This window comes from Colobus angolensis, unplaced genomic scaffold (assembly GCF_000951035.1).
Source record: "Colobus angolensis palliatus isolate OR3802 unplaced genomic scaffold, Cang.pa_1.0 Scaffold93, whole genome shotgun sequence".
Classification (NCBI taxonomy): domain Eukaryota; kingdom Metazoa; phylum Chordata; class Mammalia; order Primates; family Cercopithecidae; genus Colobus; species Colobus angolensis.
The window spans coordinates 3,161,609-3,177,830 of record NW_012123265.1 but is presented as its reverse complement, the minus strand read 5'-3'; the positions used below and the strand labels follow the sequence as shown (position 1 = coordinate 3,177,830).

The window sequence follows — 16,222 nt, the reverse complement described above, 5'->3', positions numbered from 1 at the left end:
TATATATTTATATATATGTCCCTTCCTGGGCTGCTGCCCTGGCCCTGGCACTGGGCTGTCGGTCCTCTCCTACTCATTGGCACTCGCCCCACTTCTACCCACAGTGGTGACTGGGGGCCCCCTGGAAGGGCCCTACCGCCTCAAGCAGTTTCACTTCCACTGGGGCAAGAAGCACGATGTGGGTTCTGAGCACACGGTGGATGGCAAGTCCTTCCCCAGCGAGGTACGGGCCCCCCTCCACTTGAATCCCTCTGCTACATGGGAAGGAACGCAGGCCTCGGTAGTCAGGGGCTTAAGGATGCCTGGGGTGGGGCCTTGGAGAGGGGGAAGAGGAGCACCCGGGGCCTTTGGGAGAGATACTTTCTACCCACCCCCAGCACAGGGTCTTCCATCTGAACCTGCCCACTGCTGTCCTTTCTGGTCTGTGCATCCTGGAGTTTTCTGAAGGGCTATCCAGTCCCACTGCAGCCTTGCTGACAGCCCTTCAAGGGTGGAGCCCAGTATTCAAGGCTGTGCATGAGCTAACCTTGCCTGGCCTTATCTTTCCCCTCATCTCTTCATATACTGAGCTGCATGACGAATCCCTTGTCCCTGTCCACACCTGGCTCCTTCATACCACCAAGCTTTGCCTGTGCTGTTCTCTCTGCCTGGAATGCCTTTCCCCAAGGCTTCCCTCTGATAACCCCCTGCTTATTCTCTGGACTCAGCTGTAGGCACCACCTCCTCAAGGAGGTGTCATGCTGGATGTTCATGATCGATTTCACAGCTCGTTCCCTGCAAGGCAGGACCTGGGCCAGATTCCTCTTTGGGTCCCCTGGAGTTCAGAAAAGAATTGGGCCCAGAGCTGGGTGGATGCTACCTGTGACCCTCTGGGGCTCCCCTGGGCCCCCAGCATCCTAATCCTTGGAGGCTTGACAGCTTCCCTTTCCTGCAAAGAGGCCAGGAGTCTGGTGGGAGTGAGGGGAGCCTGGCTCAGAGTTCCCATTGCCCCTGGGAGGCACAAAGCATTGTCCTGTTGTTGCCCCATAGCTTCATCTGGTTCACTGGAATGCCAAGAAGTACAGCACTTTTGGGGAGGCAGCCTCAGCGCCTGATGGCCTGGCTGTGGTTGGTGTTTTCTTGGAGGTGAGTGGTGGTTTGCTGGGGCCAGGAGGAGCATGGGAGGCCTGGCACTGCCCCTAGTTCTGGAACACAGTGGGTGCTGGGCTCATACTACCCTCTCCCTGACAGACAGGAGACGAGCACCCCAGCATGAATCGTCTGACAGATGCGCTCTACATGGTCCGGTTCAAGGTAAAGTCCATGCCCCTGACCCGAGCAGCTGATGGGGAGAGACGAAGAGGCTGGCTCACAAGTTGGACCCATCCATTCCCTCATTCTGGGAGTAAACCCTTGCTGAGACCAAGGAGGAGGGCAGCACCAGCAGGGCCCTGCACCTGATTCCTCATTGGGGTCAGCAGCCCCCTTGGGTGCCCAGCATGAAGCCTGGCTGGGTATAGAATTGATAAGATGCTTGTCACATTAATGGTGGTCTAATAGGCAATGTCACTGAGAGCAGCTGAAGGCAAGGGAGGGAACGTCGTGGCCAAATACCTCCAGGAGCCACAGCTTTTACACACAAGCAAACAGATGGAGAGGGCCCGGCTCAAGCTGGAAGACGGTATCTGGGATTACAGACATTTGCCCACAATTTGCATCAATGGACATAGAGAGGCCTAAATCCTGCTGATAGAAATGGGTGAAGGCCGGGCATGGTGGCTCATGCCTGTAATCCCAGCACTTTGGGAGGCCGAGGCGGGCAGATCACTTGAGGTCAGGAGTTCAAGACCAGCCTGGCTAACATGTTTGTGAAACCCTGTCTCTACTAAACATACAAAAATTAGCTGGGCGTGGTGGTGCATGCCTATAATCTCAGCTACTCGGGAGGCTGAGAGAGGGGAATTGCTTGAACCCAAGAAGCAGAGGTTGCAGTGAGCCGAGATTGTGCCACTGCACTCCAGCCTGGGCAACAGAGTGAGACTCTGCCTCAAAAAAAAAAAAAAAGAAAAAGAAAGAGAGAGAGAGGAAGGAAGGAAGGAAAGAGAGAGAGAGAAAAGGAAAGAAGGAAGGAAGGAAGGAAGGAAGGAAGGAAGGAAGGAAGGAAAGAAGGAAGGAAAAAAGAAAGAGAAAGAGAAAGAAAGAAATGGGTGGAGAAGTTGCTGGTTTGGTCCCAGTGGGAGGTCTGTGCTGATTCCCGGGTTCCCCCACCTTGCTCCAGGGCACCAAAGCCCAGTTCAGCTGCTTCAACCCCAAGTGCCTCCTGCCTGCCAGCCGGCACTACTGGACCTACCCAGGCTCTCTGACGACTCCCCCGCTCAGCGAGAGTGTCACCTGGATTGTGCTCCGGGAGCCCATCTGCATCTCTGAAAGGCAGGTGAGTCCTCTCAGAGGGCCAGATGGAGGGACGTGGCACTCAGGGCTCACCCCAGGCAGTGTGACTCTCCAACTAGCACCCCACAGTCTGTGATCCTACCTTCAAAGTTCCTTCCCATTTTTTACTAATAAATGTATAGATTCTTGGTTGGGAGTTAGCTTGATTGTTAATCACCAGAACCTAGACACTGGCTGGGGGGGTGGATACCTGGATCCTGGGACCTGCCCCCCGGCTACTGTGTTGGAATCTGAATGCTACATTTGCTGATAAGTCTTAGCTAGATGGGCTTGGAACTAGAACTAGGTGAAACAGAGTCCAGGCTCTTTAGTGAGTAAGTAAATGAGGGTCCCACAGAGAAGAATGAGTGGGGAAGAGTAGAGATAGACCCTAAGGGAAGGAGGAGGGAAGGGTAGAGCTGGCTGGGCAGGTATGCCAGATGATGCATCTGGGGTCATAGAGGTCCACAGCACCCCCAATCTGCCCTGAGCATCCCTTCTGCTTCCTCAAGATGGGGAAGTTCCGGAGCCTGCTTTTTACCTCAGAGGATGATGAGAGGATCCACATGGTGAACAACTTCCGGCCACCACAGCCACTGAAGGGCCGCGTGGTGAAGGCCTCCTTCCGGGCCTGAGCTGCCCACCTGCCTAGCTGGCCACTAGGGCACCATCTTCCCAAGGGCTTCCATGTCAGCAGACACCAAACCATCTGAGGCTCCCTCCCTGGGGGGTGCTGGGGACCCTCCTTCAGCCAGTTTGCTCCTTGGTCATCCTGGAGGCTTCTGGATGGGACCCTTGAGTCTGGGGCACCCTTCAGCTGCCCTGGGGACAGGAAGGACAGGAGCTAAGCAGGGTCCAAGCCTGGGGCTGCCTCTGCTCTCCAAGACCCAAAGACCCCTGGGAACCTCCTCTGGTCTTCCCCACTGGCAGTGGCGGCAGCCCCACCTGGAGCACACACTGTGATGGAGGAGACTGAGCTCCCTGGGGCAGGTAGCTGACACTACCAGAGAGACTCAAGCAATAATTAGAGGTGGGCAGAGCTGCCCTCTCGGCATTACCTCTTCTGCAGGCTCTGCCATGCACGCACCTCACTGCCAGGCCATTAAAATCAGCACCCAGCACGCTGGAGGTGATGTGGCCTTCTCCCTCCAGCCACCTGCTGCCACGGGCAGGCCCTGGCTATAGCTTATACAGTATCTCCCCTTGCCCCACCCAGTCACCAAAGCCACCTACATGACAATCCATCCCTGTTGAATTAATAAATTCATGTATCCATGCAACAAATACCAATTCAGTGCTTGTGTTGTCTCTAGTACCGTCCTAGGCTTTGGGGAGCAATGGTGGTGAGTTAAGCACTACGTGTTGGGAGGGATATGGGTGGTGAACAGGTGAGAGTTACACAAAGGGCAGGGAAGGGGCTAAGGGAGCAGAGGAGAGGGGGAGACCATCTCACTCAGCAAGGAAATGAAATTCTGGCCAGGCACGGTGGCTCACACCCACAGTCCCAGAACTTTGGAAAGCCAAAGCAGGTGGATCACTTGAGCTCAGGAGTTCGAGACCAGCCTGGCCAACATGGTGAAACCCCATCTCCACTAAAAATACAAAAATTAGCTGGGTGGTAGTGGTGCGAACCTGTAATCCCAGCTACTCAGGAGGCTGGGGCAGGAGAATCGCTTGAACCCAGGAGGCAGAGGTTGCAGTGAGCCAAAATCACACCACTACACCCCAGCCTGGGCGACAGAGCAAGACCCTCTCAAAAAGAAAGAAAAGAAGAAATGAAGTTCCAACCAGTATTCCAAATCAGATAGAAGGGAACAGCATGTTTGAGGCCAAAAGAAGGGCAAGTGTGCAGGCTCAGAGGTGAGAGAGAGCCCAGTGTGGTTGTGGGGCTCAAAGGGCTCAGAGGGGCTAGAGCCCTGGGGCAAACCTGGGACCCTGCCCCCAGGCTGACAGGCAGCTACCAAGGGCTTGAGTAGAGGAGGGGCAGGGCCAGGCCTGCAAATGGGGAAGATCCCTGAGGAATGCGGATGGGCAGGTAGGAATGGTGGCAGGGAGCAAGGGGTGGCCTATGTCCAGGAGGGAGGGGGCAGGGTGGAGGGAGGTAGAAGACACAGGACTGGATGAGAGAGATTTAGGAGGTGGTGCCCAAAATATAGTGTTTGGCTGTCCAGGAAAGACAGGAGTCCAGAGCATATCCCTGAGCAGAAAGTGGAGCCTTCACTTGCTCTGGGAACACTATAGGGAAGCTGGCCACATTGGACATGCAGCATTGTGGGGTCCTGGAAGGAAAATCTAAGGGGGCATGTGCCTTCAGGCCCAGGCCCTGCACACGCACAACTCCAAGAGGGGTTTGTTTATTTATTTATTATTTATTTATTTTTGAGATGGAGTCTTGCTCTGTAGCCCAGGCTGGAGTGAGTGGCATGATCTTGGCTCACTGCAACCTCCGCCTTCCAGGTTCAAGCAATTCTCCTGCCTCAGCCTCCGAGTAACTGGGATTACAGGTGTGTGCCACCACACCCAGCCAATTTTTTTTTTTTTTTTTTTTTTTTTTTTGAGACGGAGTCTCTCTCTGTGGCCCAGGCTGGAGTGCAGTGGCGTGATCTCCGCTCAATGCAAGCTCCGCCTTCCAGGTTCACGCCATTCTCCTGCCTCAGCCTCCCGAGTAGCTGGGACTATGAGCACCCGCCACCACGCCTGGCTAATTTTTTGTATTTTTTAGTAGAGACGGGGTTTCACCGTGTTGGCCAGGATGGTCTTGATCTCCTGCCCTTGTGATCCGCCCACCTCAGCCTCCCAAAGTGCTGGGATTACAGGTGTGAGCCACCGCACCCGGCCCTGCAGTGCTTTTTTAAATGTGCATCCTCACTTTAGTCCCTAGTCCAAGTCCAGAGAGTGCCCAAAGGCAGGTTCACAGTTGGGCCTGGAGACCAAGTGTTGATCGTGACCCAGATGAGACAGGGGCAGGAGTAGGAGGCAGACACTGGGGTTGCTAAGGAGTGAGGGGAGGTGAGAAACTGGGACCTCACATGTACAAGTTTAGTCGTGAAGGGGGAGAAACGGACAGTGGGGCAGGCTGTGGGGAGATGGGAATGTCCAAACACCGTTGGGAAAGAGGCCCCACTGCAGGGCCAGGAGGGGCTGGTGATGCACGTCATCTGCTCACTTTGTCCACAGTCCTGTCACTGTCACTATACCAGAAGGGAACTCCCAGGCCACAGGGCACTTTTGGGTCTTAGATTTCTAACTTCGACCTCAGTGATGTGAGGAAGAGAGAGGCTTGCTCTATGGAGCCCCCTCCCACTCCCATGCTTAGGGCAAACCTGTCTCCAGAGTGGAGAGGAGTGGGGTGTACAGGAGGAGCGGGCCAAATAGAGAGTTACCCTGCAAGCACCCCTGGTCTGATCTAGGTAGGGGCCATTTTCTCCCTCCACTTTTGAGGAGATGGTGAGGAGGGAGAGAGAGGTGTCTGGAGGACAGCATTTTCTCAGCTTGGAGGCAGGCAGCTGTGGCAACTGGGAAGCAACACCAGTAATGTTCCTGTTAAAGCAGGCAAAGGGCCTGAGGCAGACGTCCAGCTCTCCCTGTGATCCAAGAACTGTTGTTACACCCATTTTACAGATGAGGATGATGAGGCTCAGGGAGGTTAGGTAGGCAGGTCACAGAGCAGGATTTGAACCAGGATCTGTCCAGTAACTCTTCTACTCTATACTAGAGCAACTGGGCTCAAAGGAGGGTGGGATGGGTATGGTGGTGGCCATCTGGAGGTGGCATAATAGCCCCAGTGCTGCTAACTGTGCCAGGGACCCTGTCCAGCCCCTCCCAGGGATGGTGGCAACACAGGCCTGGTGCTGCAGAGGACTTGGAAAATGGGAGCTGGTTTTATAATAATTATCCCGAGGCTGCCAAGAATCCTTACTCCCTAAGTCCTTTCCTTAATTCACTTTTTAAATTTAAAACTATTTTAAAGCTGAAAGTGGCCTCCTTATGTTATAATTACAGCCCAAGATTTGACCCTATTATATCCAAATGGGCTGTCCCAGCTGGATCCCAGCACACCTGGCCTCAGGGGACCCAGGACTGGGTCCTAAGTCCTCATCCAGGACAAGATTTTCTCCTGGAGGTGATGCTGGGGACATTTGGGACACCCAGGACAAGATGAGCTCTACTTGCTCCCAGGACCCCAGAGGGACCCTCCCTGGGCAGCCAGGGGTGGCCCTTGGATGGATCCAGGCAGGGCTGTGGGCCTGCCAACAGCCACAGCCTGCGGAGTCTGTGCCCAGGCGAGGGTCACAGTCTTCCCTCCAGTGCAGGCTGTGGGCCCCAGAGCAGGTCCCTTCTATGGGGTAGGCCTCAGGACGGGGGATGGCTGTGAAGATCTGATCCCCCTGAAGCTATTTCTGCAGAGGGCTGTCTTCCAACCCCATGGTCACCCTATAGCTGCTGCTGCTGCAGAGGCTTGGGAGTGTCCCCTCACGACTAGCCCTGGACACACATCCACTGGCGTGCTCATCTGTGGGAAGAGTGATCTGTGACCTGAGCAACAGCTGGAGACAGGGACAGAAATAGGTCTGAGGTGGAGGTTGTAAGATAACCTGACAGTTGATGCCTGGGAGGGAGCCACAGCTGATGTCCAAGCTAAGAGGGGTTGGAGCAGGGCAGAAGGCTTTTGGATGCAGTTGAAGCTGGCCTGGGATTGGGAAGAGAGGTCAGACAATGGCTTGAGCATCTTGGGGATCCTCTCACGTCCACGGGTCACAACACCAACTCTGAGGCCACCCTCAAAGGCCAAAGGCCAACTGCTGGTTGGTCAAGACTCGGGGGAGGAGGAGATGTGACTCTTTGAACACGAAATGTTCTGGCATTTGTCCCCTAGCCAGAGGCAAGACCTGGGGAATGTATCTCGCTTGAAGTCTTATCTGCTCACAAATCCAAGGGCCCACTTACCCGGGTCATACCTGGGTTTTGCACCACATGTCACTCAAACCCTCTGAAGCTTATTTCCTCCTCTGTAAAATGGAAATGACATGTGAGCCATATCTGTAATTTAAAATTTTCTAATAGTGATATCAAATGTATAGAAAGAGACATAAGACTGGGTGCAGTGGCTCACATCTGTAATCCTAGCACTTTGGGAGGCCAAGGCAGGAGAATCACTTGAGCCCAGGAGTTCCAGACCATCCTGGGCAACATAGCAAGACCCTGTCTCAAAAAGAAAAATGTAGCCAGGCACCGTGGCTCACGTGTGTAACCCCAGCACTTTGGGAGGCTGAAGTGGGAGGATCACCTGAGGTCAGAAGTTCGAGACCACTCTGGCCAACATGGTGAAACCCCATCTCTACTAAAAATACAAAAATTAGCTGGGCGTGGTGGTGTGTACCTGTAATCCCAGGTACTCCGGAAGCTGAGACAGGAGAATCGCTTGAACCCAGGAGGCAGAGGTTGCAGTGAGCCAAGATTGTGCCACTGCACTCTAGCACGGGTGACAGAGCAAGACTCTGTCTCAAAAAAAAGAAAAGAAAACAAAAATGCAAAAAGAAACAAGTCATTTAAATAATGTACTTAATTTAACCCAACTACATCCAAAATATATACATTTTAATCTGTCACTAATATTAATAGAAAAAAACTAATGAAATATTTTACATTCTTTTTTTGTGCTAAGTCTTTGAAATCTAGTGTGTGTTTTATGCTTACAGTACATTTCTGTGGAGGACAGCCCCATTTCATATGCTCAAAGCCTTATTTGTCAGTATATAGTTACGCATCATTTTTTTCTTTTTTTTCTTTTTTTTGAGACAGAGTTTTGCTCTTGTTGCCCAGGCTGGAGTGCAATGGTGCTATCTCGGCTCACTGCAACCTCTGCCTCCCAGGTTTAAGCAATTCTCCTGCCTCAGCCTCCGGAGTAGCTGGGATTACAGATGCCCACCACCACGCCCGGTTAATTTTTTGTATTTTTAGTAGAGATGTGGTTTCACTATATTGGCCAGGCTGGTCTTGAACTCCTGACCTCAGGTGAACCACCTGCCTTAGCCTCCCAAAGTGCTGGGATTGCAGGCATGAGCCACTGCGCCTGGCCTGCACATCTTAAAACAAAACATAAAAAATAAAAAAAAGAAAGAAAAAAGAAAAAAGCCATATGTGGCCCAGTACGGTGGCACGTGCCTGTAGTCCCAGCTATTCAGGAGGCTGAGGCAAGAAGATTACTTGAGGCCAGGAGTTCAAGGGTATATTGCATGATGATCACTTCTGTGCATAATCACTGCACTCCAACCTGGGCAACACAGTAAGACCCCATTGCTAATTTTAAAAAATAAGAAAAAGGAAAAAAAAGCCATATGTGGCCATTGGCTACCAAATTAAACAGTACAGTCCTAAATGGATGTCACTCTGCTGGACAGGTGTCTGAGAAAGCCCTCTGGCTGGGAGTGCAGCCAGGCAAAGTGGCAGGAATGAGTCAGATCTGCTCCCAGCCTCTGTCCTCCACAAGAACAGCCTCAGAACATTTGATGCCAAGTTGGCTCCCTCTGCCAGGGCCTTCCTCCCCCAGGAAACCTCTTTAACCTCACTTCACTCCAGCCTGGCTGGCTCTGCCCCATGCCACCCTGAAGGGCCTTTCTTGTTCCACTGAGAGAAAGGCCAAGACCCTCAGCAAGGAACTGACTGCAGTGGAGTGTTGGGAGTCAGGGGAGGTGGTAGTCCTGGCTTGATTGAGATTTGATTAGTCTGGGAGAGTTTCCTGCAGGAGGGGCCCAGAGCAAAGAAGCTGGCATCCCAGGAGAGGGGCGGAAGCCTCAGCTGCAGAGAGCATTTATAGACAGAAAAAGAAGGCCTGGCTCTTGCCCAGCCCGTATCAACACAAAGAAGAAGTGGGGCTGAGGAGACAGGGGCTCCCAGGCTGCAGAGATTTCAAATGCCAGGCAGAGGTTTACCCTAACATCCACAGGCCATGGGGGTCATTGAGGTCTAAAGCAGGGACTGAGGACCTCCTGGGCTGGAGGAAGAGGACTCTTGCTGAGGCTTAGAGAGCACCAGGCATTACTTGGTTTGAATTCACCTTCTAACCCAGGGCTTGAGTGCAAATTCTGGCAAGTGCAATTCATCAACTTCTGCTGCTGCCTCTCCTCAGCCCTGCGGGATGGAATCATGCCTGGACCCTGGCAGTTTCCAGTTTGGCAGTCTGTGAGTGTAACCTACACTCCTCCAGCTGCAACTCAAGTACTTTTGTCTTCCAGGACATAGGAGGGTGAGCACATGGTTCCTTTATTCCTACCAAGAGGCCCTCTTAGACTGGCACTGCGAGAAAGGCATGGGGGCACGTGAGGCCCTGGGGTCACCTGGGCTCCCAGGTGTCCCTCAGGTTTTTGGGAAAAACTTGAATCTCTTTTTCCTCCTCCTCTCTCAGCTCCTGCTCTCAGCATGGATGTCCAGACACAGGAAGCACCAGAGGGCACACAGCCCTGTCTCTCCAGTTACCTAGGCCCTCCAGGGACCTGGAGAGTAATCCCTTGCTACTACTGATCTTGAGTGTTTAGGAGCAGGGTTTGGAGGTACAACTTCTTCAGCCAGAGGGAGCCATGATAGGGTCAGTATGCCATCTAGGAGCTGGGTGTGGTGGCTCACACCTGTAATCCCAGCACTTTGGGAGGCCAAGACAGGCAGATTCCTTGAGCCCAGGAGTTCAAGACCAGCTTGGGGAATGAAGAGCAAGGCAATAGCAACGACTCTATAAAAAATACCAAAAAATTAGCCAGGCATGGTGACTTGTCCCTGTAGTCCCAGCTCCTCAGGAGGCTGAGGCAGGAGGATTGTTTGAGTCTGGGAGGTCGAGGCTACAGTGAACTATGATCCTGTCACTGTACTCCAGCCTGGGCAACAGAGCAAGAGCCTGTCTCAAACAACAACAAAAACAACAACACACAAGCCACCTAGGAAATCCTAGGGCATCTGAGCTAATCCCCTTATATAGATACAATAGCTGAGGCCCAAAGAGGAAACAGAATCTGTCAAAGTCAGTTGGCAGGACAGCCAAGATTTATGACTCTTCACTCTATCCACAGAGCATTATGTAACAGAAAGACCCCTACCATTTGGCCGGGCTCAGTGGCTCACACTGGTAATCCCAGTGCTTTGGGAGACCAGGGTGGGAGGATCACTTACACCCAGGAATTCAAGATCAGCCTGGCAACATAGCAAGACTCTGTCCCTACCAAAAAATAAATAAATAAATAAAATTAAAATTAGCTGATGGTAGCTGTCCATGCATCTGGTCTTAGCTACTCAAGAGGCTGAGGTGGGAGGATAGCTTGAACTCAGGAGCTCTGAGCTCTGATCACACCATTTCATTCCAGCTTGGGTGACAGAACAAGATGGAAGAAAGAAAGAGAGAAAGAGAGAGAGAGAGGGAGGGAGGGAGGGAAGGAAGGAAGGAAGGAAGGAAGGAAGGAAGGAAGGAAGGAAGGAAGGAAGGAAGGAAGGAAGGAAGGAAGGAAGGAAGGAAGAAGAAAGAGAAAGAAAGAGAAGAAATAAAGAAAGAGAAGAAAGAAAAGAAAGAAAGAAAGAGAGAAAGAAAGAGAGAGAGAGAAAGAAAGACCCCTTCTCCAAATAACTCCCTGGCAGCCCGTCATAATGCCTGAAATCCTGCCATTGGCGCTGCATTGCTCGCAGTTAAGGCATGGCTGCCTGATGAATGCAAGTGCCGCTGCGAAGGCCACAGTCAGTAACACCTTGTCAGGGAACGATGTTACCACCTCCTTGTCAGTCTGCTGTGTGATCGCTTTGTCAGGCCTCAGTTTCCCCATTTGTAAAATGTGTCCATGGGAGTCCTGGAAGGCCTCAGGTAGAACTTGAAGGAGGAGAGAAAGTGGATTCCCTCCCCAGAAGTAGAGTCAGACTTGTGACCGAGCTGGGGCCAAAACGCACCAGATCTTAGGCTGTGGGTCACCCCATGTGCCTCCTAAACTGAAAGGGGCCATGGGGCTGGGGCAAAATCAGCAAGGGCTAATAACTGGAGGAGCCCCCAAGCTCAGGAGGTTGAGGCTGCACTGAGCCAAGACAGTACCATTGCACTCCAGCCTGGGTAACAGAGGGATACCTTGTCTCAAAAAAAAGAAGGGGAGAGGAAGGGAGGGGACAGGAAGGGAGGGGAGGGGAGGGGAGGGGAGGAGAGGAAAGGGAAGAGCTAGTTAGTCAGGTAGTAGGATATCCTCAAACTGGGTTTGTTTGATGTTTTCGCGTGAAAAGATTGAGGTTATTTTGTTGGAATATAATTAAAAATGATCCATTTTCAGTGTCATATCAATATCAATAGGCACTTGATTTGTACCTTTTTTGGTGATGTAAATTTTGATTTTAATTTTTTTATTGAAATGTAATATATGTACAGAAAAGTACATACCCTCCTTCTTTATGGTGTTTTTTCTTTTTTTTTTTGAGACGGAGTTTTGTTCTTGTTGCCCAGGCTGGAGTGCAGTGGCGTGATCTTGGCTCACTGCAACCTCCATCTCCCAGGTTCAAGCAATTCTCCTGACTTTGCTTCCTGAGTAGCTGAGACTACAGGTGCCCACCACCACGCCCAGCTTTTTTTTTTTTTTTTTTTTTTCGAGACGGAGTCTCGCTCTGTCGCCCAGGCTGGAGTACAGTGGCCGGATGCCAGCTCACTGCAAGCTCCGTCTCCTGGGTTCCCGCCATTCTCCTGCCTCAGCCTCCCGAGTAGCTGGGACTACAGGCGCCCACGACCTCACCCGGCTAGTTTTTTTTTTGTAGTTTTTAGTAGAGACAGGGTTTCACTGTGTTAGCCAGGATGGTCTCAATCTCCTGACCTCGTGATCCACCTGTCTCGGCCTCCCAAAGTGCTGGGATTACAGGCTTGAGCCACTGCGCCTGGCTGCCACGCCCAGCTAATTGTATTTTTAGTAGGGATGGGGTTTCACCATGTTGACCAGACTGGTCTCGAACTCCTGACCTCAAGACCCCCACGCCTCAAACCTCCCACGACGCGGGATTTCAGGCATGAGCCACCGGGCCTGGCCAGTATATACCCTTGATGCACTTTCACAACCTGAACACATCTGTGTAAGTAGGATCCAGATCAACAAAAGTGTATTTCCTGCACTCCAAGCCCCACATGTTCCCACCGAGTTATTACCTCCTCAAAGTAACCATCATCCGGACTTCTAAGAGTATAAATGATATTTGCCTGACTTTGAACTTCCAATAAATGAAGTCATTCTTTTCAGAAACCTCTTTTATTTCTGGATTTTTTGCTTATGTTTGTGAGATTCTCAGAACCTACTTGTATATTGATAAATTCAATGTCTCCCATTATGAGCCTGAACTGAAATTCAAACTAATCTATGCACGCAATTTCAAAAAATCAATTCGATGCCTGAACTGTAATATAAAGGACAGTAATTTATAACATATAATAAAATATATGTATTTAAATGTATATAACTAAAATTGTATTTATATATACAAATCATGTAATTTTTAATGAAAATAGTACTTATGTCAGTATGTAAGTGGTGGGGCACAATGACACTAAAGATGTGATGAAGTCTTCTGATGTTTGTACCCATATTGTTTTTCTTCCTTTTTTTTTTTGAGACAGGGTCTCACTCTGTCATCCAGGCTGGAGTCTGGTGGTGCGATCATAGTTTACTGCAACCTTGACCTCCTGGGCTCAAGCGATCCTCCTGCCTCAGCCTCCCCAGTAGCTGAGGCTAAAGATGTGCACTACCACGCCTGGCTAATTTTTATATTTTCTTGTAGAGACAGGGTTTCACCATGTTGCTCAGGCTGGTCTCGAACTCCCGGCCTCAAGTAATTCTCCCACACTGGCCTCCCAAAGTGCTGAGATTACAGACATGAGCCACCACACGCAGCCTGTACCCATTTTTTGAAGCTCCATAAATAGCAGCTTCAGATGCATACCAGGCAGAAGAAAGTATCTTTGCCCCCATGCTGTGAGTTTCCTAGATGATAGTAACTCCTGGTAAAATTCTCAACACAAAGTACCATCTTTCTTCATTTCACATGATAATTATATTCTTGGAAAATATTCTACATATTAAAACTATGCAAAAATTCCTTTGTGTTTCCAAATAAAACAGAGCAAGGTTGTAGGCTCAAATGATGATAAACAGATTGTTCAACAGATACCTGAAGAGACCTATTTAAAAAACAAAACAAAACAGGACTGGGCATGGTGGTTCATGCCTGTAATCCTAGCACTTTGGGAGGCTGAGGCGGGCAGATCTCCTGAGGTCAGGAGTTTGAGACCAGCCTGGTCAACGTGGTGAAACCCTGTCTCTACTAAAAATACAAAAATTAGCTGGGTGTGCTGGTGGACATCTGTAATCCCAGCTACTAGGGAGGCTGGGGCAGAAGAATCGCTTGAACCTAGGAGGCGGAGGTTGCAGTGAGCCAAGATTGCACCACTGCACTCCAGCCTGGGCGACAGAGCGAGTCTGTCTCAAAAAACAAAACAAAACAGATTGTTCACCTGTCTGAACATCCAGGTGGGACACTCGAAGGTCAGGAAGGATTCAAACAATCCCTTGTTGTGTGGAACTAGGGAGGACTCCTGGCACCTCTGACCTCCCCAAATGCCAGGGGTCTCCCCAACCATGCAACAACCCCTTCCCCCAGATGCTCTCCAGGATGGTACAAGTCTAGGGGATGGGAGGAGAGGCCACGCTTTGGGGAAGAGCACCTCAGGAGGGCAGCGAATAAAGTGTTGGTGTTGGTCTGAAGGAGGTGGAGGCCCAGGTGGGAACACTGGTAGGGCACTCTGAGGTGCAGCATCCCCATAGCAAATCCTGGTGGAGCAGGCTGGTCTCTGGGGGTGGAAGGTGGGGAGGCCCTACATGGGCCTTGCTGCCCAAGACCCCAGGCCTTCTGCATAGGATCCAGCAGAACTTATACTTCTCTGGGTCCTGCATGGACCTCTTCTGCTCAACTGCTCTGGGCCCTCCATGAACTGCACCCCTGAACAGACAGCGGGGGCCCTGTCATCTATAGCCCCTGTGGAGACCTCCATGGGCTGAAAACCCACCTAAGTCACACACGAAGAGGCTGATGGGGTCCTCAAGTATGTCACTAAATAGAAAAATAGTCCAAAGTGATACCAAACTGACAAGTAACTACAGGGAAGGTAAACATAATTGTGATTTCCCTCATGCTGCTTTTGTTTTAATAAACTGTTAAGTAACAAATTATTTTAAAGCACCTTCCTTCGGTGTCTTTGAGAACATGCTCCATGTGCCTGTCGAATGGCCCATCAGTGAATAGTCCATGAACTGACTCATTTAATCAGACCTGAGACCTTTTAAAAAAATAAATAATTAATTTTTTGAGAGAAGGTCTCACTGTGTCATCCAGGATGGAGTGCAGGGGTGCAGTCATGGCTCACTGCAGCCTTAACCTCTTGGGCTCAAGCGATCCTCCCAACTCAGCCTCCAGAGTAGCCACCACTCCTGGCTAATTTTTTAAATTTTTAGTAGAGATGGAGTCTCCCCATGCTGCCCAGGCTGGTCGTCTTGAGCTCCTGAGCTCAAGCAATCCTCCCACCTCGGCCTCCCAAAGTGCTGGGATTACATGCATGAGCCACCAGGCCCAACCAAGACCCCAAACCTTCTGAGATAGGTACTATTCTTACTCTCATTTTGGTTTGTTTGTTTGTTTGTTTGTTTGTTTGTTTGTTTCAGACAGAGTCTTGTTCTGTCATCCAGGCTGGAGTGCAGTGGCAGGATCTCAGCTCACTGCAACCTCCACCTCCCAGATTCAAGTGATTCTCCTGCCTCAGCCTCCTGAGTAGCTGGAATTAAAGGCGCCTGCCACTACACCCAGCTAATTTTTGTATTTTTAGTAGAGACGGGTATCACCATGTTGGCCATGGTGATTGGCTAGGCTGGTCTCGAACTCCTAACCTCAGGTGATCCTCCTGCCTCGGCCTCCCAAAATGTTGGGATTACAGGCATGAGCCACTGCCCCCGGCCTTATTTCTATTTTGCAACTGAGGTGTTGAGGATCAAATTGATTAAGATATTTGCTCTGAGTCACACAGCCAGGAGTTGCTGGGGCCAGGATTGGTCTATCTCAGAACAAAGTCTGAGCAAGCTCTAGGCCCCTGAAAAGGAGTGAAGCCCCCCGCCCCACACTAGGCCCCTGAAAAGGAGTGAAGACTCTCTCTCTCTCTCTCTCTCTCTCTCTCTCTCACACACACACACACACACACACACACACACACACACACACACACACACACATTCTACACACTCTTCCTCCCTCCACTCTGGGAAATGAGAAGCTCAAGTGCTTCCCGCAATCTCTTCTCGCCCCCTGGTGGCCATGTTTAAAGCTGCGGCTGTGTCTTCAGTGCATCCTAGCCGGGGATCCACCACCTGGGGCCTGAGCCTGGTTGTGCTGGAAAAGAGCTTTGCCTGGCAGGTTGCTACTTGTCAAACTATATAAAATATTGTTGCTGTTGTTTATGCCCCTGTTTCACTGATGCCCTAAGCTCTTGCTTCTTCTGCTGGCTAGAAGCTCCGGCACTGGACGGAGCAGACAGCTGGCCAGCGCCGCGACCACTGGACTCCTGGGGAAAGGACGTGCACTGCTCCCTGAAACTATGCAGGACAGAAGAGGGTAGAGGGCCCGGCCCGGTGGCTCACGCCTGTAATCCCAGCACACGGTAGCTCACGCCTGTAATCTCAGCACTTTGGGGGGCCGAGGAGGGCAGATCACAAGGTCAGGAGTTAAAGACCAGCCTGGGCAACACAGTGAAACCCCATCTCTGCTAAAAATACAA

At 51.1% G+C, this 16,222-nt stretch overlaps 1 protein-coding gene across 1 annotated transcript in view; it reads left to right on the top strand.

Annotated features, from left to right (window-relative positions):
- CA7 (carbonic anhydrase VII) overlaps positions 1-3,695 on the top strand; it is a 7,363-nt gene extending 3,668 nt beyond the window's left edge. The window contains exons 2-6 of the mRNA XM_011932096.1: positions 105-223; positions 1,030-1,125; positions 1,231-1,293; positions 2,258-2,413; positions 2,922-3,695. Of these exons, the coding sequence (XP_011787486.1) occupies positions 105-223; positions 1,030-1,125; positions 1,231-1,293; positions 2,258-2,413; positions 2,922-3,044 (557 nt within the window). The 3' untranslated portion in view covers positions 3,045-3,695. The remainder of the gene's footprint in view (positions 1-104; positions 224-1,029; positions 1,126-1,230; positions 1,294-2,257; positions 2,414-2,921) is intronic.
- Positions 3,696-16,222: the final 12,527 nt, after the last annotated feature.